This window comes from Strigops habroptila, chromosome 1 (assembly GCF_004027225.2).
Source record: "Strigops habroptila isolate Jane chromosome 1, bStrHab1.2.pri, whole genome shotgun sequence".
Classification (NCBI taxonomy): domain Eukaryota; kingdom Metazoa; phylum Chordata; class Aves; order Psittaciformes; family Psittacidae; genus Strigops; species Strigops habroptila.
This window is the reverse complement of record NC_044277.2, coordinates 140,050,413-140,072,131: the sequence shown is the minus strand read 5'-3', so window position 1 is coordinate 140,072,131 and position 21,719 is coordinate 140,050,413. Positions and strand designations below refer to the sequence as shown.

At 37.6% G+C, this 21,719-nt stretch overlaps 1 protein-coding gene across 2 annotated transcripts in view; it reads right to left on the bottom strand.

Moving 5' to 3' along the window:
- STT3B (STT3 oligosaccharyltransferase complex catalytic subunit B) overlaps nucleotides 1-21,719 on the bottom strand; it is a 49,903-nt gene that overhangs the window by 25,958 nt on the left and 2,226 nt on the right. For both annotated transcript variants that reach the window (XM_030503764.2, XM_030503775.2), the window contains exons 2-3: nucleotides 2,169-2,277; nucleotides 471-758 (exon numbers count right to left, since the gene is read on the bottom strand). In XM_030503764.2, coding sequence (XP_030359624.1) covers nucleotides 471-758; nucleotides 2,169-2,277 — 397 coding nt within the window. The remainder of the gene's footprint in view (nucleotides 1-470; nucleotides 759-2,168; nucleotides 2,278-21,719) is intronic.

The window sequence follows — 21,719 nt, the reverse complement described above, 5'->3', positions numbered from 1 at the left end:
GCTTGGGATATTTAACTTGATGCTTAAGCAAAGCCCAGACCCTCCATATAGCCAAAAGCTTCTTCAGAAGTCAATTTAAAGCGCTTCATATTCAGAGTGTACGATTTTTCACCAGCTAAGTAAGGAGGTGAAGTTTGATGCTCATGCGATGCTAATACCTCCAAACTGAAAAACAGAAACAATCCTTCTGCTTGCTTTGAGTTTATACTTAGAATCATTATTATGATTACTACTACTATAGGACACACATACTTCAGTTGAACAGTACTTTTACATAGCAAACTAAAGAGCATGATTATGGAGTGGTTCAGATCATGTGACTTCTCAGTACTTGCCTGATCAAGAGCCAAGGGGAAAAGGGATGAGAGGGAGGAAAATAAGAATTCAATGGATTCTAAGTAAAATCAGTCATTTGGTTGGAGGAGGAACCAAAAAACCTTTCCAAAGCAGAAGAGTCAGCAATTACTTACCCATAAATAGTATGTGAACTGCAGTGCAAAAATAGCTATGCCTTCATTGTCAAATGATCCTGCTACTGATCGGGATATGTAACCTGGAACTATGGCAATAAAACAGGCAGCTAAAAGCCCTGCTCCCTGGTTCCACAGTTCTCTGGTGAGGAGGAAAGTAGAAATAGCTGTAAGGCCGCTAAAAACTGGTGCTAAGAATACACACACATCTCTTATATGGACTGTCACATTAAGCATATTTAAAATCCAATGTATAAGGCCAGCTGTCACCATCAGTCCTGGGTATACCTAAATGAAGGAGAAAAAAAACAAACAAAAAACAAAAAGAAAAGATCAAAACCCACTAGGTTATTGCAGAAAACTACCATGGTACGTTTATTTGCATATGATTTCCAATAAAACAGTCATTTCTTAAGCTGATATAAGCAATGAGCAGGTAAAGCTAATGGAATTATTTTAATACTACTTTAATCATGTTTTCACAACACTGCTGAATACCAGAGGTTCTTTAAATTTTATCCAAATGCTAACAATTACATATAATCAAATTTGTAAATGAATAAGCAGCATACAGATAATCTCCTCTCTTGCCTGACATTTATCATATAATCAGAAGAATTTGTCGTTAAGGTGTGGAAGCAGAAGCTAAAGTCTGCAGGAGAATTTCAAGCCAGCCAACGGCTTTAAGTGAAAAACAAACCCCCAAACCCTAAGATAACAAGAAGAAACCCGACATTTCCCAGCCCTATCTGTTTTCCTCATAAATACACCATGCCACTCTAACGTCTTGTTACCCATGGAGAAAGAAAATGTGCATCAACAAGATTTATTATCAACAAGTTGAAAAGCTGACAGTCAGTTGAGTATTACATATTTGCAATACATTAGTAGACATCTTTGGATATGAAGGATTAAAATAGTCCTATAAAACTGAATTAAGATGTCCTCCAAGAAAGGTAGTGTAGACTTAAATAAATCTATTGAACCCATCATGGAATACCAGAGAACTTTAAAATATTCTTAACAGAAACTCTACCCTCCCACAGTTATCAACATTAGAAAAATCAATGTGTACTAGAAAAGTTAATATGTACTTCACCTGCCTTAGTTTCTTTCAAAAGCTAGGAAGGCTGTGGTACTGAATTAAATTAACAGATGACAGAATGTTCCCCTGCATATATCTGCCTTAGTTTTTTTCAAAAGCTAAGAAGGGCGTTGTACTAAATTAAATTAACAGACAGAATGTTCCCCTGTATATATCCTTGAGAGCTGCTTTTCAACATAAACTATTAAAACATAATACACCATGTGACTTGCAAAATAATACACGCAATCAACATTTCAAATCTGTTTCCTAAGGATTTTTACTTCATGTAAGACAGGTATGGAAAAAACACATATACATGTTACACAGAAAGAGTCTCTAGTATCTCTGAGATACCAAAACAGTGACCTAAATTGTTACAAAAACTTCTTAAATGCATTTAAATGGTATGTACTATAACTAACAAGTTTTAATGCGCATTCACACATTAAGTAACACGTAGCTGTGTTACTTAATGTTACTAAGCAATTTGACAATTAAAAGCATATTCTATTAAGATTCTCCTTTTATCAATGTCAAATTTGTACTGCAAGTTCAAAAAACTTAGTGCAAAGTCATCTTTAAGTTATTATGGTTACTATTACAATACTTACAGTTCCACCTACTATTCTTCCCAGTGGATACCATGCTCTTTCGTCAAACCAATTTAAAAATTCATAAAACCCATGGGATGCAAGATGATGTGTTGATCTATAGTTAAACCTAGAAAGAAATGAGGAAAGGGATGTGTGGGGGAGATAAAGGTCAAGAACCTAAGTTTTAAGCATACCTTAAGTCATCTGTTTTCTAAGGCCTAGAAAAACAATAAAACTTCAGCACCCCATTTAGTATATAAGCACATTAGTCATCTCTATAGAGTTTTAAAGTAAATTACTAAGCTTTCAGTTACTAACCATTATACTTTCTTCATTTCTACAGCCAGTGGCCATGACATATTCCCTTCTTTCAATCAACAATACTCTACACAATACAGAATCTATGTGTTCATCTTCAAAGTTTGTACACACTCTGCTGCAGAAAATTCCTTGTAGAAAAAAAGTCCTCCCCTGCATAACTTCAGTTCAGTCTTCCACATTGCCCATATACCATTAAAAAAAGTTGATGGATTGCCATCAAGGCATTAATCTTCCATTTTCATGGCACAAAATTTTCCCAACTTCTCAAATTTCAGATAGCAAAACCTTTTAACTATTACAAAGTCCATTAAGTCTTCAAATTAGGTATGAGACTGCTGTAAGAACTGCAGTGTATGTTACCCCAAACTGCAACTCTTTCATGATCATTTAAAAGCCAAACTAATAAGGTTACAGGTATTGATGCTGTAAAGTTTTGTAAAGAATATTTAGGTTTAGAAAAGCTTGGGCAGATACCACTTCTGAAAGAAGCAAGATTCACAAACCCAACCCTCCTAACAGATATTCTAATTAGAATTTACGTAACAATGTGCAAATCATGAAAGCAGTATTAAAGATTATATAAATTAGTTAAGTAGAAATGCAGATGACTAAATGGAATACTGTAACAGCCAACAGGTTAGATGAACAAACCACCATGAAAGACTTCCAAAGACAGCATTCAAGACCCGAGAAGATGGTGTGTTTTTCATTTTCCCTATTTTATGAAAGTATCCAATTATATCAGTAACATGCATCACTTCTAGCACAGATTTTGAAAGTACATCAACTACTTCTGTATACCTAGGACTCCCAAAATATCGCAGGTTTACTTTGAACTAATTTATTTCAACAGAATAAAGCTAATGTCATTCAAGACTAAGACCCATCAAGTTCCTTGTTTAATCAGTACAAGTGCAGTATCTGAAGTACAATCACACAGAGGTCATGAGCGTTTTTCTTCATCTACTTAGTGAAAGAACGAGAAGAATTGAAATTCAAGTCCAGATGTCAGCAAACGTGCATGTTTCCACTGACTAAACTATCACAGCATCAGTCAAGTGACATTAAAAATAATAAAAAAAAGTGCAGTGTTTCAGAAACACTCTCTTACACGTTAAATAAGCAGTCATATAGGATACATTAACTGATAAAATTGTGGACTTTCAAAAGTAATTAGCCATGTTTATATAAGAAAATTCAGACAAACATCAGTCATTCTGACCTAGAAATCTTCGTATCAAGCAGCAATGTGACATTGGTTTCTAATAAGCCTGCAAATATTCCCATTTGACTAGATTCTAAATATTAATTAATTCTCCAGTTCTGAACTGACAACTATAATATGATTTATGAAATGCTGTACCTGTAAAATTAGCCTCTTATCTTAGTATAGCAAAGTCTAGTGTTAATTTGTTCAGTGCCAAGTGCCTGCAGTATAGTATGAGACAAAGCTGGAGTTCCATGTTGCACAGGACACATACAATTCAGCCAGCTACGGACCAGACCTAAACTGCACTGAAAACCCAGTCAATGTTATTATCCTAGAACTTTAAAAAGGAAACAAGAAAGATTCTTACCTACATGGATTACTTTTACATTTTTAAATCACGACTCAAACTCACAGAGGCTACAACAGTATGACTAATGCTTCCTTTTAGAGCATTAAAAGATCAGTTAAACAAATGAAATAGCCAAGAATACATATTGACATTCTTCTTGTGTTTTGAACTAATAAAGCTTCATAAGTGAATTCAGAAGGATGTGAACAACTGTCTTGTGCTTTGGTAGGATCCCATTAAGTCTTTAATACAAATGAATTCCCACTCAAAATTTAAATGCAATGTAACAGCATTCTTTTTCTACCACTTAATAGGTAAGAATTTATTTGTCTCTCCTAATATACTTAGATAAAAATCTATTAACCCCTTCTTTCAAAAAGTGATTGATTCTTTTGCCTCAAATGAAAGCACGCAGAGACAGCTGGGCATGTGTTTACAGCAGAAATTACTAGTAATAACACAGGTGCATTAATTTAATCACTGTAACAACATCTACAGGTGAGAACAAGAAATAACCTTCTGACCACAGAAACCTAGGAAAAAAGTATTTAGCAGCTTAGCTACAGCACCTCACTTTGACTTTAACTAAAAAAGTACTCACTTCATCCCTCACCAGGTAGCCTACAAACAAAAATATGTATGTATGTATACATAAGGAGAAGCTTGATGAGTAATGCTGCATATCGAAACCAGCTTCAGGCACTGGCAAAGTAAGAGCACCAGCCAGTGAGTGCACCAGAGAGCAGTATGGTCTAGCAACCATATGATGCCAGTATTATGCTCTGATACTGCTTGCCCACTGCTTGCCCACTCTAATCCTTTAGGGACAAGCCTGAGCCTTGTAAAACTGTTTCCCTTTAGGCCAGAATGGAGAGAGGCACTAACGATCAGTGAGTATTGCAAACTATAGTCGCACAACCTTCTTACTATCTCGGTACTTTTTCAACTGTTTGAAGAGCAGCACAGAGGTATTTCTACAGCAGTACTGTCACAGCATCTGCAACTATCTATAGGTTTCACAGGGGCGTAAAACAGCCCTGGGAAATATTAGAAAAAGTGACACCTTTGCCTATACCCACAACCTGGGGATTTAGGGGCTGCAACTGAGGGAAGAGTCAGAATGGAGGCAAGAACAGCAAGTGCTGGGTAGGGGCTGCATTTCAGGTTTGGGTGTCTGCCCAAACTGCCTTCCCCACTTCTTCCATCTCTAGTGGCAGCAAAAATAGGTGGTATTTACGGTTTTTTATCCAACCCTCTTTCTGACCGGCTAGACACCAGCCTAGCAGACAGAACTGGAGTACGCTGCTGGTTACAGTGAGTGAATAGAATGCAGTACTACGTGACAGGACCAGACTGAAGGAAAGGATCCTTCTCCCACCCTCAACGCTCACACCCATCTGATCTTGAGGTATGGGAACTATTCACCCGTCTCCCAAGATTCCCTCTCATCCTCCCTCATCCCTCTGACGCAAGTAATTCTGAGACAAACCTGAGAAGAATAAAGAAAAGATTATGTGAAGCACTTGCTCAATTAAGAACTTAGCTTCAAAGACTGAGATGAATATTCAAGTTCTCAGTCCATGTTGTGAAAAAGATACACTTGCTAACATTCATCAGAGAAGAGCTCTTAAGGACCTGACTAACACCAGTAAGTGTTGACTTTTCTTATTTTAGCTGACGTTCTAGGAGGAAAAGTGATGCTCTGCAGTTCTCCTTGCCTCTTTCTGTCAGGTCTGTAGTTTGAACTGTTTCCTCCTCCAAGCTAAGCTTTAAAGGAATCAAATAATCCTAAATCTTTGCACAGTTCAGAATTCAAAGACCTAACCAGCAAATCAGGCTGATATTGTAGTCTGAACCTCTTGGGGGATGCTTGAATGATCACAGAAGTGCTGTATGCATGGTACCATTCATTTTGTGGCACTACTGGAGATACCTATATTATAGCTAGTTCAGTAGACAACCGAAGATGAGTTCATAAAGACATGGTTCTCATTTTCAAAGCATATTTCAATTTCAGCATAGAACAGAGCACAAGCAGCAACAGCATAATAACTGAGCAGAGACATAATTTTTTTTTAGTAGCAACATCAATTCAGAAAGCTTAACTAAGCAACCTGCAAAATAAAGCCTGTAAAGTTTTCAGTTATACGTTATGTACTGTTAATACATAATCTTAACTATCTGTTCACGCTTGGGTTTGATTTTCATTCCACCCTATGAACTGTTTTTTTGATGGCACAAGGTAATGCTAGTCACAGCAATCACTCGCTCTATCCAGGAGCTATAGAATTCTCCAGCACTTCACAGCAACAATTACTGCTGTATTTCTAAAGGAGACATCTTTGGCTTTGACATTCCTAAGTTTAGTATTTCCTTGACAAAAGTCCTACTTAAGACGAACATTCAAATAAAATTAAGCCTACTGAGAAAGTAAGAACGCACAGGAAAAGAGCACATAGACAGCAATATAGTTACTTCATCCAGATCTTAACAACATTTAAGGCAAATTACACTGAGGGTGATAGAATTCATTTGACCCACCCATCACAACAAAGTGCAACATTAGTGTTGCTTCTTGTCAGAATGTTGATTTTCTAAAACCCTATAAATTTCATGCTACTATTGCCCCACCATCTATACTTTTTATCTGGCGTTTTATAGCCATCTGAGAATATATAATCTCCTTACTAGCAGAATCGGTTGAAAATTTTCTAAGCCTGCAATTATAAAGGCTTCTGTGCTCTAAAAGTCTTCAGCTGCAGATGCAGAAAATTTTCACATCTGCCAACTCGGAAAAATTACATGATACAAACTAACTGTGAACATTACAAGCTATCTGAGCAATTCTAGGAGTCAGTTTTTAATGCAAATGTAGATTACAGAATCAATTCTGCCATACAGCATCTAATTAGAGATGGCAAGTCTAGATTCTTGAAAAAGATAGTTGCACACTGACTCCATATCCGACGTATTCTTTGCATCCAAAGGAACAATTTATTCAGCACAACACTTTTATGGAAAAATCTAATGAGAAAGTTCAGCAACTTCCACTGAAACAAAGAAACGTATATACAGTATTCCATATTAAATTCTCAAACACCTGCTTGCCTACATACTATACTACCAGCACAACATCCTGGAAGTCTTATTCTAAAGCTTGTATCTACAAATAAGTAATTACCACAACGAATTTTGCATATGGTTTTTAAAATGGAAATACAGTACCCATCAATCACATAATGAATTCAGTGCACTACAGCAGTATTTCTCATCATGAAAATGCTTGTGTTGAGTTTATTACCTTGGAAAGTATGCACGAATATTTAAGCCAGCTTCAACTAAAAAAGATCAGAATTTTGCACCAGCAATAACTGTAGGCAAAAGTATTTATGAGAGGTACACTGTAGGAAAGGCTCTCTACAACCCAAACCTAAGGTGTTAGAGACCTCACAGCAAGCATGGAGAAAGCACACCGAGCTGCACATGCGTAAGAACTGGTGAGACAGAGTGTGGTCCTCTGTTTACCTGAGCCAAAGCTGATATAACTCTGCAAAATGTAGAAGCAACCAGGCCATTTTATTTCAGGAAAATCTCATGCTCCTTTCTTTTAGGCTGATGTCATGAGAAAGGATTTACCACGTACCACAGTTTTACGTGGAAGATGTTATCACTTTGCACACTCAACCGGAGCTTTTGCACCTCACTGGACAAGAAACATGAACACATCAACTCTACCCAGTCTTTCACAAAGGACATGGAACATATTTGCCCAGTTCTTCTAAAGTTGATTGAAAGATGATTATTAAGCCAAGTCCACCAGAAAGAAAAAAAATAAAAGCTTTGGCTGATGTAGCATTTAATATTCTCCTAATTTTGGGGTTTGGGGGTTAAATATGGAATTTTTGATACTTTAGTCTTTGTGATTTTATCTCAAAATACATGGATATGTAATTAGTCTTTGTATCCTGAGATATGCCTCAACCTAATACCAAGTATTTGGTGAAAGCTCTCAAAAGTGCCCTATATTTAAAGAGGGCAAACTGATCTTTAGGGGTTCTGTTCTAAGTAGGGCCATTAGAAAAGAGAAATACACATCCTGAAAGTTGACTGTCAACCAGAAGTCTAAGATTTGATAAGAGAATTGGCAGCAGTACTATCATTCTGAGTTTCCTGAGGCTCAAAATTAGTCATGATCCTGCTTTTAACTTCAGATATCCTAATTCTGAACAAACACACTCAGAAAAACGTGGCAAAGACTCCTCTGTTACAGGAAGGATAGTTAGTATGCTGAAGTAATAAAACTGCAGGAAGCTCTGCAGTGATGTAGCCACCTAACTTCAGAAAAGATGGAAATTCTGAGTCAAAGATGGAAGAAGTTTCTGTTCCTGGAAGCTGGCTCAGCAGCCAAGCTCCACTTGTTTGTAACACCATTAGAATAATCCCTGATGGGGAAGAACAGTAGAAAGCCCAGACAGGAAAAAAAAAGGCTGGATGTCACAACCAGAAGAGAACCTATTTTTTCAGGTCCGACATTCAACCATGCTCAATGGAAATCCTGAAGAATACCAGAATGGTTATAGAATAACCATTAAGAATATCAGAATGTCCCCAGCATGTTTAAGAAGGATTACAGCATTCCTACTGCCACTACTTAGCATGGTATTTTCACTGCCTGCAATAAGATGTCACGCTTAGCAAGTGCTGAAATCAGGAATTGCATGCTGGCAGTAGCTTAATGATATGAAATTCTATAGGGAGCATACAGTCACCCTTAACTTCCTCAGAGAGCCCGGAGCATCTTTTGCTAAAGAGCTGCAAGATTTTTAAAGCATTCCATGACCACAGCTTATACTTTTCACACAATAAACTTCATATGAAGCCATAATATGCTTCCCATCATCACTGAAATGGGCATATATCTGCCCACAGTTGCAGGCAATTCCTATTAGGCCTTTAGGCCTATTAGGCTTTTTTCATGACACTTTTCTGTCTTGCTTTTGAACTATTCCATGTCTCTAGGCAAATTATTAAGGAAAGTGTTAGTTTTATTAATACAAAAAGACATACTTCACCAGTGAAGCCCACCACTCATAACTTCTAACAACATTTTAGACCCAAGAAGAAAGTGATAATGACATTTTTTTCTTGAGACAGTCAAAATTGTGAAGAAGTTTCAATGATAAAATGCAAACAGAACCATTTGAAATTCCTACAGGGAAAAACTGAATGCTAGTTTTCTTCTTTACTAGACATACTTCACTGCACTATGCACTACACTATGGCATCAATACTGCTGGCAATATTGGTTTCTTATCTTTTGACAACACCAACTTCTTGAGAGGCACCACGTCTCTCCTCAATACAGTATTAACTACCACAAACTCAAAAGGCCCTGTAGTATTGCGCCTGTTTCTTTCTGAGTGCTACTGGGCTACTCTGTGGCACGTTAGCTTTTTATCTTGCAACTCTGAAGGCTTTGTACTAAATTCAAGAATACGTTCGAGAAGGATATTTCTTCCAGATGAAACAGTATCATGCTGTACTTGTTTTTAACATGATGGATGCAGCTTAACTTCAGGATCTTCAAAGTTAAAGGCTGGTGGTACATGAAGATCTGGTTGGCAGAAAGGAAATCAACAGGCAATTAGCTGAATAATACACTTTCAGAAGCAAAATAATATTTTCTGTGAAAAATGTGGTACTAGAAATCAATGGGCTGAACATGACTGCTTTACAAGAAGTGACTGAGAACAGAGGACAGCTAGCCCCCAAGCCACTTTTTTCATGGTCTTCTACTATGGAACAAAGCAACCTGCAACACATAATCAACTATAAGTGGACGCTTATTCAAATGATCTCAAACATACTGCCTGCTATCCTATAGCAATATCTAGCATGTAAACAGAAAGAAATACTAATTTTTGCAATAGTCTGAAATATAGAGTAAAACAAAGGATATTTCTTATTTATTGTGGGTTTTTTTATTATATATTAACTATGACACAGTCATCATCTCTATTGCATAAAGTCATGTATATGCTACAATGCAGTGGCAAATGTGGAAGTGCATCAAAATGCAGCTGAACCAACTTCACAATCACTTTTCATGAAGTGAAATTTAGGGAATCTGGATGCAAGGTGGCTTGGCAGATGTTTCTACCCTGTAAAATGCAAGACATGGTAAAAAGTAAACAGGGCCCTCAGAAAGGCTCTAGATCCCCAACATCCCATATGATAGTTAAGCAATGATAATCTTATTTCTGCCAGAACATTTCAACAGTTATAGCACCACGGAAGAGCTTTAGCAGAAACTGTTGTGTTCACCCCTTAATAACCAACAGCCTGTTGCTTGAACTTCCATGTAACATGACAGAGTAGGTCCAGCCAGAATCGGACATTAGATATCAAAACACTGTACAGATGTCATAGTTTCTTGTTAGCTCACAGAAATTAAAAGAATCTACAGTGTTGTTGGTGCATGTCAGCCATCTAAGTCAGTCTGGCAAGTTAAAATAAGGTAGTGTTTCATTCAATATTCCTTAAATATTTCCTTGCTCTCTAGTACATCTCTTCCTGCACCTGCTATTCTTCCTCCTGCCACTAGCTCTCAGTTACGTGAATTCTCTGACTACACTTTCTTTCAATTGTCCTTTCTGTATGTAGACGATGTTTAGTCCAAGAAGCTGGACCTCTCATAGTGTACCTGTTCAGCTCCATCTATTGCAATATTGACTTGCTGACCTTTTACTACAATGAATGCTGAAAAAGTAAAAATTAATGTTTCATAGTATATAATACAAAGCATCATCAGAGCAGAACTAGAGTCTCTATCTAACTTGAACAATTTCTGCCCAGTGATTGAGGCTGGGTTAAAGACCTAATTTTATCTAACTTAAATATGTCTGCTCAAATTCTGCTTAACCCTTCAGTAACCTAGCATAAATAGACATAAATAATGCATTCATCAGGCTTGTAAGCAGGGATGAGGCAATTTTCTGCTGTAGGTATGTACATATATGGATATATATATAGCTACCCGCAGAATAAACTAAACAATACACCTAGGATTTGCAGAAACCTAGAAACAGATCTAATTATCAAAAAAAGCTAAAATGAAAAAGATCCAAAGTGTGAGAGGGTAAGGGTGGAAGAGGTGGGAGGAAGGATTCACAACTCCAGAATGCCTTGTATTGAATTATACACTCGCCCAAATTTAACTGTGGCAGTTATCCTTCAGCTGACCTTTGCTAGTTAAAGGGATTGCAGTAACACTCCTAATCCACCTCCTTGCACAAATCAGACAAATTAGCTTGAATCACAGCTAAAAAGCAAACAACTTTAAAGATGATCTGAACTATTTCACCTGATTTTTCTCCAGAGCAGATTAGGAGTACCCAAATGAGGTATTAATACAGTCCAACAGCAGGGATGGTGACCTGTATCTGAGGGCAGAAAGACTTCCAGCTGTCTGCAAAGCAACTGCATATTCTCACACTGGAGGAAACTGGTGTGGGAATAGGATGTCACCAATAAAATGAGCAAACACTAGGAATGTAGATGACAACAGAAAATAGTCTTCATCTTCCCTACAATATACAGGCTGGAGTCCATGTTTTCCATTTTTGATCCACTTTCAATGTCTGATTTATTCTGAAGTAAGTATGGCAAGCAGAATTTAAAATCAATTATCCACTACATCTATATCTTTCACACTGTTTAAAATAAGTCTAAATTTAAAAATAAATAAGTGCAAGTTTTCATTGAATTTAATTCAAACTGTTAAGAACTGTATTTAACTGTTATCAATGTTTCGTTAGAGTATGCACAAGAAGCACAAAACATTATTTACTTTTTATTAGATATCCTCACAGAAACACCGCAGATTAAGTCTACTGCAGTGACTACAGTGCTCAGCATTTAAGACAGTATTTATATTTAATATTAAATTCCTGCCATGTACAATGTGAAATGAAAGTTACATGTTTGTTTTCTCATTATGTGATGGAGTTTCTAGTATTGCTTAGTCTTACTGTATTGTAGCTGTCAAACTATTTCACTGTGCTCCTCTATCATTTTAGTAAAACCAAACTGATGTTCAGAAGTCAGACCTTAGAGGGGCTTTTAAAAAAAAAAAAGAAAAAGAAAATACAAATAAAAATGTGGAGGTAGGGGAACACTGTTAAGATGAGCTAGGTTTAATATTATACACATATGCTTTGAAGCTGTGATGCCTTTCTGCAACAAACGCTACTATGTATATACTCATAGACTAGACCCACCATTGCCTCATCTATCATACATCCAGGATTATGTCCTTTCCAAAACACATCTCCTCCTTGACCAGCTGGCTACATTAGTATACATTTTGGTAGCTATAGCCCCTCCGTTTTATACTAATGAACAGTAAAAGGGGTGAGTTTAATTTCTAATCCCATTTTATTAAATAACAAGTACCCAGCTGAAGTACCATGCTTTCCGCTTCTCCCCCATTGCCACATGAAATAGGGTAAGGTAAAATGAATGTCTGGTTGCCCATGAAAAGGAATGGGGAAAGGAAGATACTAAAGCAAGAGGATCAGTTGCAGTTCAGGTGGAGTTGAAAAGAGGTTATTGCAGGGAATACATGAAAGTTGTTGGGAAGGACCTAGCAGAAGTTCTCAAGGGTATAGCTCTTAAGTCACATAATCCTAAATCTTCTTCCTCCTGACTCTCCAGACATGAAATAAATTGGCCTCTTCCAGGACCTTTCACACTTCAATTCCCTTCAGACTGTATGCCCTCTCAACTTTCTCTCCACAAATACACATTTAAATTACAAAACTATAGAGTTAGCCTTTCTGATTTACATGAGGGATTCGCCTCTAGATCCCCAACATCCCATATAACCATTTAAGCAATGACAATCTTATTACTGCAGAACTTTTAAACAGTTACAGTTACAGTACTTTTTAACAGTACAGTAGAAGAGCTTTAGCATAAACCATTCATAGGTTCACCCCTTGATAATCCATGACTTGTTGATCAGAGAACTCATGGATACTTTAGATTAGATGAGGGTACAGGATGTGCCAATAGTTTCCCTCCCTTGCATTCAGCAGATCCTGACACCTGTGCTGACCGGATTTCTGTGAGTTGCCTTAATTTGTTAACACAGCAGAAAACTATCCCAGGAAATGCCCAACAGGTGATGGGAAATTCAGGAGAACTGTTGCGTTTGATTAGATGCAAATAATGCCAATTTATGTTGGTGAAGACAAGCTTAGCAGCACCGTGTCATATTAGAGACAATGAGTCAGGCTTTACTCAATACACTCTGCGCCGCCATCTTATCAGCCACAGCAACTTCCTGGAGGTTCTCAAAGGAACCTTTGGAATAATCTTCCATGTTTTCCAATGCACAAATGATATCTGCGGGTACTGCAGCCCAGCATATTTGATACTGAGATATAAGACAACATTGCTTAACTTCTCAGGTAAAAGTACCATGGGAGTAACATTTATAGCTGTTCTGTGGGGTTTTTTCTTGAAGATTGCACAGTATGGAACATACTATCAGAAAGCATGAGGTGTGGTAAGAATGTTGTGTTGAAACTAGGGTATGATGGAAGCATAAGGAAAAAGGGACCGTGGAGCTGACTTGCTAAAACAAAAGCTAGAAAACAAAATTCAGTGATCAAACAATCACGAGCATGACATATTTGACATAAAACATATCATCCAGTCTTTGCCCAAGCAAAACTGGAAGGGTGGAGTGAGCATTGGTAAAGCAGTGGTGGATTACAAAATTGAATTACTACAAATTCCTCGGCTCCTGAACATATTTAGCCATAGGAGAAAAATTACATCTGTCATCACTAGCTGACCTGAGACATCATAAATTAAGATACTGTTGCAAATGTTTAAGGTAGTCTCTCCAGCGTCACAATCCATTTTCTATTTGGCAAATGAAAGATTAAAACTGTTACAGAGTAAAATGAACTGTGAGACATATGCAACAGTTTTTCAAATACTATTTCAGACATTTGACATCAGATAAATCATTCTAGTCACATGTATAAGATAAAATAGTCAAAACACAGCATTACACAGCTTCTTGGAAAACTCAGACACCGCATTGGCTTTCATGACTCTTGTTCTGCAGTAAAGTGAGCCAAAGAGATGCCCATTTACTTCCATTGTTAACATCAATACAATAATGCCAAAGCTCCAATTTTGTTCCTCTGACTTTCTAAATTAGAAGAATTGCAACTTTAAGGTGTTTTACCTATTGCCAAAGAAAGAATTAAAGTCATTTTAAAGGCCTTTAATACCCAAATGATAAACTTCAGATATTTCGACCATGAAGATGAAACCACCTTTTTCAAGATATACTTTCCAAACAATATTTATGAAATTGTTCAACTAAACTTCCAAATGCTGTTTGGGATAACTTTAGAATAGGAAAAAACCACATTTGACATATGCAATGGACTACAGAAAAACAAACACATGCCACCCCTCACCCAAAAGCCACATTCCCCCCCCACCCAAAAAAACCGCCACAGTAAACATAAATAAAAGTCTTCAGGACAAGTAGGCTTGTTTCGTTATGTTTTGTTTCTGCATCAAGAAAACTTATTACTGTATTTTCATATCTTCTGGCTATAGCACACAAATACGCTGTTCAACCTGTGGTCTTCCCCCCAGTCAGCTGCGTCCTCAAACAAGTACTTTCCATACCTTGATTTCCTTAAAATATCTATCTATTGAGAAGATCAGAATAAAAATAAATAAATCAAATGCCTTGGATTTAAAGAAGTTGGCTACCATTTATAGTATAACAATCACAAACAATGAACACAGAAACTGACAAAAATAAATCAAAGAACCAACAGAATGTAGGCTGCCCAGCCACGTGTGCTAGAACAGTTTAAAATTACATAATTACACGCTATTTTTCCCTCTGCAAAATCCATTTACTATTCAACTAACAGGATAGATGGTGCCCATGCATACAGTAAGCCACTCTTCTTAAATATATGTAAACCATACTGTGTAGAACAGTCTAGAAGATAACAGCAATCCCATTAAGAACACCACCAAATATCAATAATCAAACCAAACCTGCAACCTGCATAGTTGCAATGTATTTCCTAAGAGGTTTTTCTGTTTGTTTAAGTGAGGGAAGGTTTGAAAAGGTGTTTTGCAATTCTGTCTTCATGGATTATCAGCTGAACAGAACTCCAACATGCTCATTACCTAACAAACTAACATAACCCATACAAAACAATTGCCACAGAAAATTATATGATAAGCATTTTAACACCTGGAAGTAATTATCATTACAGTCCACATACTCCTGTCATTTATATTAGATGGGCTCTAGCCATCTAACGTAATGATAGCATATGATGCTGGACTTGGGTCTCCCACAGTATTTAATATTTTAAATATGATCCTGCTCTTACAAGCACTAATGTACACTCAGTTACTCCTTGTTTAAAATAGATCATTTCTTTTCCTAAAGCACAGGGATATTGCCTCACTTAATAGCAAGAACTTTTGAAGTATATTTAATTCTCCATATGCCAAAGGAGCTTTTACCCTGGGAAAGAAGCAGTAAGTTGAGAAAGAGAGCAGCTCATCTATTTTGTTTGTATCTGTTCTTCAATTCATTCCCCAGGCTGCCTCAACTTATGTAAGGTGTGGTACAGCATTAGGGTCAATTTCATGGTACCGCTCAAGCCCAGACCTACCAGCTACCCACATTAAAAATACCTCAGCCTGACTCCCAGCAACAGCTCAGATAAAGATCACAAGCTTTGCTCAGCTACAGGGCTGGAAATAAAGCCTATCCGTTGGACATTTACTGCTGACGTGAAACACAGAAATACTAAGCAATACTTGTCCTAATACTTGTCTTAATTTCACTTTGTTCTCCAACCACGTGGTAAGACTGATGGTTAGAAGTTTTGCTAAAGGAGTTAATAATAGTAAAAACATCTGCACATGCTCTGCTACAGGGTGCAGGCTCCACAGGCTCCGAAAGCTGCAGCTTTAATGGTTCTGCTAAGTAGAAAGCAGCCCTCAGGATTAGCCCTAAATGTCAGTACAAATGTACCTCAAAGGGCTCACAAGAATGGAATTTTCAAAAATTGGGGAAACTCTGCAGCACATGCACAGATAGACATTAAATGGGAAACAGAATGACTGAATCAGAAGAGACTCTTGTAGAAAAACAAAGACACCTTCTTAAACCCAGACTGCCCCCAACTCATTTAAAATCTACTAGTACCTATGGGATTTTGAGTTTTCCTGCTAGCTTTACTGTGCAAAATTTTTCTTCTTCCCTTTTCCCCAGCAGTTCAACATAAGAGATTTAAAACCATGAGTATTACTATTACAGGCTGCCAAAACCAGACTATTAAGAGAGAGAATTATGACAGGAAGCAAAAGGTAACCTTTATAAAGCACCTAATCCTATGTAATCAAATCAAATTTCTGTTTAAAAAACAGAACATATTAAGCTGCTCAAATAATAGGATACCTGCCAAGAAAAGTCCATTCAGGGATTTTCATCATAGCATTTGCTCTAGCTAGTCAAGTGTTTGTGAGTATTTGCTGAAGACCGTTTTGGCTTTTTTTTTTAATAATGGCATTAAAAGCTAAACTTGCTGGTTCAGTTCGACCCAGCCTACATAAAACATTCCGATACATTTTCCTTTTCAAGTTTAATTCTGCTACGAACAAATCAATAAAAAGGTCAACACTTTGCAAGTATTCTGTCTTATCTCTTATGTTTTCCAAAAGAAGACTGCAGGGACGCTCTCTATACTCAGCCATACTCTACACACATTTTATGAACACTATCCCTCCTACCCTCTCATGCATAACCCCATTACTGCACCCACATGAAGTCTGATGAGATTTCACCCCAATTAAAAGTTGTGCAAGTGAGGAAAGAAACATTAGCTGCTAAGTAAAGATGGTAGAAAACAATAGCTGAGGTGGAGCAGAGGTTTGATTCTTACACAAATGTTATTTTATGCAGCCACAATGGTGAACTGCTTTTCAGCTGCATCAGTCTAACTGATCAAATCTAGCCTGAGGTCTTCCCCACTTACAAAGCATAGTCTCTGCTATGCCTTCAACTCTGTCCAAATGTCCTACTTCCATTGAATTTCTAATATTTACCTATTTCTGCTATTTCCTAAGCAGCAGAGAAGTTCAGTACAGTGACAGCACATCTTGACTGCTATCACTATTATCAACCTTCTGGAAAGGTTTACTTAGCTTCAGAACAGCACCCTCCAAGTACCTCACAACAAAAGGCTGTTCAAGTCCCTGGACATATGGGACTTACAATCTAGAAAAGCCCAGAGACTGACCTGTGCTAACAGAGTTTCTCAACCCATGCCATACTGCAGTAGAAGCAAAGATCAAAAACGATGCCTAATCTGGATCTTCCTCATTAAAAAGGGGAAAGGGAAAGATATCTGGCAGACTATTCTCCGAGAACATAAAAAACATTCTCTAAACTTGCCCTTCATGAACACACGGGCCGTGCTAAATCGGATTTGGAGACTACACTAGACTATTTTTTCTACTACAATAAAATGGCAGAATTGAATTTGAGCTACCTGGCTACCTGAAATTCCACTAAAATTATTAGTATTACTAGAGTATGAACAACTTTTATCATTTAAATGTAATATATCTGTATCTTACTTTCAGGAAAAAGTCACAGAATACTTAATCCAACTGTTCGCTAACAGTAAGTACACAATCTTTTAAAGTATATTCCTATAAAATAGAAATACAGCACTTCTCATTTCATTGAATCCAAAAGCTTGTGAATGAAGATACTGCAGTAAGTTTTAAATATGAATCTCATGATATTTGCAACATCTCAAATTCAATCCAAAGTGACTGTATTCATACTGGTTTGGAATCAAGTGGTTTCCCAAGGTCTGGAAGTTTTCAAAGATTATAAACAAAAGGAAGTGTTTGGGAAAAGAATCCTAAAGTAGGTTGGAAATGTTTCCTGAACAGATCCACTTTCATGTACAGTTCATGCACTTTCATGTTCATTTTCACTTCAACAAGATTATGGGATAGGCTGAAAGTCTCCAGAAAGACAGCAGCTTGGAGATGACAGTGGCTGCCACCGCCCAAGAAAAACACATTTACTATGCAATCTGCTGCCTGCCTGCCCAGCAAGAAGAGTCACTGGCAAGTAAGCAATGTTCAGATGAATTATCTGGACATCTCACCATAGCCTACAGACTGAGTATTGTTAATTGAGATTATCAACACTATCATCCTCTTTACATTATATTCTCCCCCCCCCATCCCTTTTCCCTTACCAGCTTAAGGTACTCTCATTCTACATACCCTTTTTTTGTCACTTCTGTTGCTCCAGTGCCTTACCATGCTCTGTTTTTATATGTACACGTCTCCACCATATCACTCAATCTCGGTTTACCCTCTAAAATCAGCTGCTATTTACATTCCCTCCCAACGTTCATACTCTTCCTCACAAATAACAAGCCAAACTGCAGTGTAAAAACTGATGGTGGGCAGGCTCAGGGAGCTAAAATGTTACAGTATTCTTACAATTCACCTCATTGAATCAACTCACCATGACTGCTTTAGAGCAAGTACAAAATAAAAAGCACGACTGCGCAGTGGGTGACAGAGAACTCTACTCCAAAAAGGCAACCATCGGATCAGCTAACTACAACACAAACCCACACCCCTACTCTCTCCAAATAAAATCAATACATTTACACAACCTCCAGTGTCTGATCAGTTCCACACACCACTTGAGTCACACTTCGTATTTTAATGAAGCATTCATATCATATTTATAGGTGTTAATTTAAATCTTCATTAATAAGTTCATAAAAGCTCAAGAATCCATATAGCAAACATGATTTGAGCCTAGCAAAACCTGTCTTTTTCAGCTGTGCCCAAGATAAAGCCTAATTTCCTTTAACCTGTCTGCCTTTGAAATGCAAGCAATGACACCAACCTTATGTTTATTTTCACAAGTTCATCCCCATTTACTGAAGTCCACTAATGGTAGATCGTGGTGTCAGTGACAATAAAATGGATTGCTATCAGATCTATAAACCATTCTTCCCACTAGCACAGTTATGTTACCTCGATGAGGTATGATAAGCAATGATGACAGTTAAAGAGCTGATGGTTTGAGCAATCAATGATGTCAGTTTGGAAGAGGCAAAGATGTATATGAGATTGTGATAGTGTTGTTCAGTACCACAAACTGGCAGGACAGCAGGAGACAACATTCCTGGCAGTTGTAGGCAGGCAAATACAACTGACAAAGATTGCACTGGTGCTCCATCCTGCACGTTCCAAACTGGTGCAGAGAAGGGCTCCTGCTCAGATGCACGAGCTTCTGAATTCCAGCTTAAGCCAGCTTTCACTCCTAAAGTAACTGGTGTTAATCTGATGTTTAGCAAATTGTTAAAATTCTCAGGGAAAGGCAAAAGTTTGATCTAATGTCATGGGACATGATTAATGATTCAGATACAGTTCTCACACGTGTGACTTTAATGGTAAAAACTGTGCAAATAGAATGAATGTTTCTATTTTGATAACACTCCCTGAAGACTACTGATGTACAAACGGTTGTTACCATTTTAGTTAGCAGCAGTATCAGGATGTAATGTTCTTGCTAGATATAGCTACCTTATATGCATACGTATCTATACACACACACACACATAGATTGTTATCTGTACATATATGATACAAGCAGCCACATGAAACAGTATAGGGGCATGCTGGAGCTGTACTTTAGACAAACCAGTGCACAGAAATCAGTCTCTGTCCAAGAACTCCATAATTTTGGTTGCTTTGGTTCAGCAACCATGCTGGCATTTAAGGCAACATCTGACAGAAAGAATGACCTTGCTTGACAAGCGAGTTAATCATGCTGTTGTACCTTCATGAAAAGCTTTCACTGTGCACTCCTGTGTATGTAGCACAGAAATTATGCTGTTGGTCCACCCAGCTGCCAAACCAGCCAACAGATAAACCGTGTATCAGCCACAAAACCTGTCTATCCCAATGTACCATCACTGTCCATGTTTCAGCTTCTTGGCCCGATAATGAAATCCAGAGGTTAAATGTTGGAGGCCTTTCAACAGCACAGCTGAAAGGCAATGCTGACTGACTTCATGTATCAGCTCACCTGATCTAGGAGCTGCCAAAAAGTACACACATTTTTCAAAGTCTCTGTACCAGCTCAAGTATGGAAAGTAAACAAGACATGAGAAATAAATCAAAATAAAGTGGCAATGCTATATAGAAGAGGTATTCAGTGTGGAAAAAACAACAGTAATCCAAGTAACGACAAACAGGTTACAAATTTGGAAGTAACTATATGGTGAAATCAAAATACCAGTTTGTTTTTTCCTCATACAGGCATTGTGTTACAATGGAGATCAAAAGCTGTTCTCTCTCTACTGCTCTGGCCTACAGTACTACATTTGGGTGATTTGTGGAAGAAATGCCAACTGAAGTAAGTCTAAAGAGGCCTGTTTTACAAAACAAGCAAACCTCCCCTTCCCCAAATCAAAACCTAACTTTAGTGTCATAAATGCAGCTTGAAAGGGATGTTAGGAAAAAAAGTGGTAAATTTCCCTTTCTTCCCACCCCAGATCTCCTAAGTTTCTTATGTCCGTACCATAAAACTGACCTCCTACATGAAAGCAAGCTTTCTACACCTTAAAGGCAACGATATGTTTCCCTTCAAAAGAATAACTGTTTTGCCTAATGCTCCTCATTTTATAAAATAGACCTCAGGCTCCTTTCTTGATCACGAAACGAATACTAGAGAATAGGTGACTTATTAACACATCGCAAGATATCCTAGCTGTGCAAGCTTCACAGAAAAAGCCGAAGGAATGGAGATAACTACAGCACTATTCCACTAGAAAAGGCTATGGACCCCTGCTCCCCACCAGGACAATGCCCAGTTTACCTGGACAAGCTGCTAAAGAAGTGGTTAAAAAAAAAGGAAAAAGGGCACTGCTGCTCATCTCCTTTCATAAACTCCTTTCCCACATTGGATTCAGACTTGTAAGACTCTTACGACTATGAAAACCCATTCCTACCTAGCAATTCAACAGTATTTAGGAACAACATTTTTTACCCTTTCCAACAACACTGCTGCTGCAACAGAGAAAGCCCTTTGTTTTTCCTCAGTTTCTACCATTTTAGGTTCTCTTTCCTACTAATTAACTTAAGTGCATTTGCCTGTACGATTTCTGGCATGCAGCAACAGGACACTGGCACGATTCTTGACACTTGCACCGCTCCTCACAGATCTGCATTAAAATCAATGAGTTTTGTCAACTTCACCTATTCTCTAATTATCAAAGCAGCGTAGGCAGCAATGCCTTTTGTTTGCGTACTCCATAAGATGACTTTGCATCAGCTTACATACTGCTTAAAACACAAGTTTATCTTTACAACCATATCACAGCTATGAACTTAACTCTCACAGCAGCTTTTTAAATGTCCTTCAAGGCTTAATAACAGAAGTTACGCAACTCTACACTGTAAAATTTCCATGTATCCAACAAGGATGAGCCTTGATTATAAAAATCAAATAAAGTTATAGAAAAATGGAGGTTGTATGCTTAAACCCCCCCAAGTTTCCTCCATGATAGAAAGG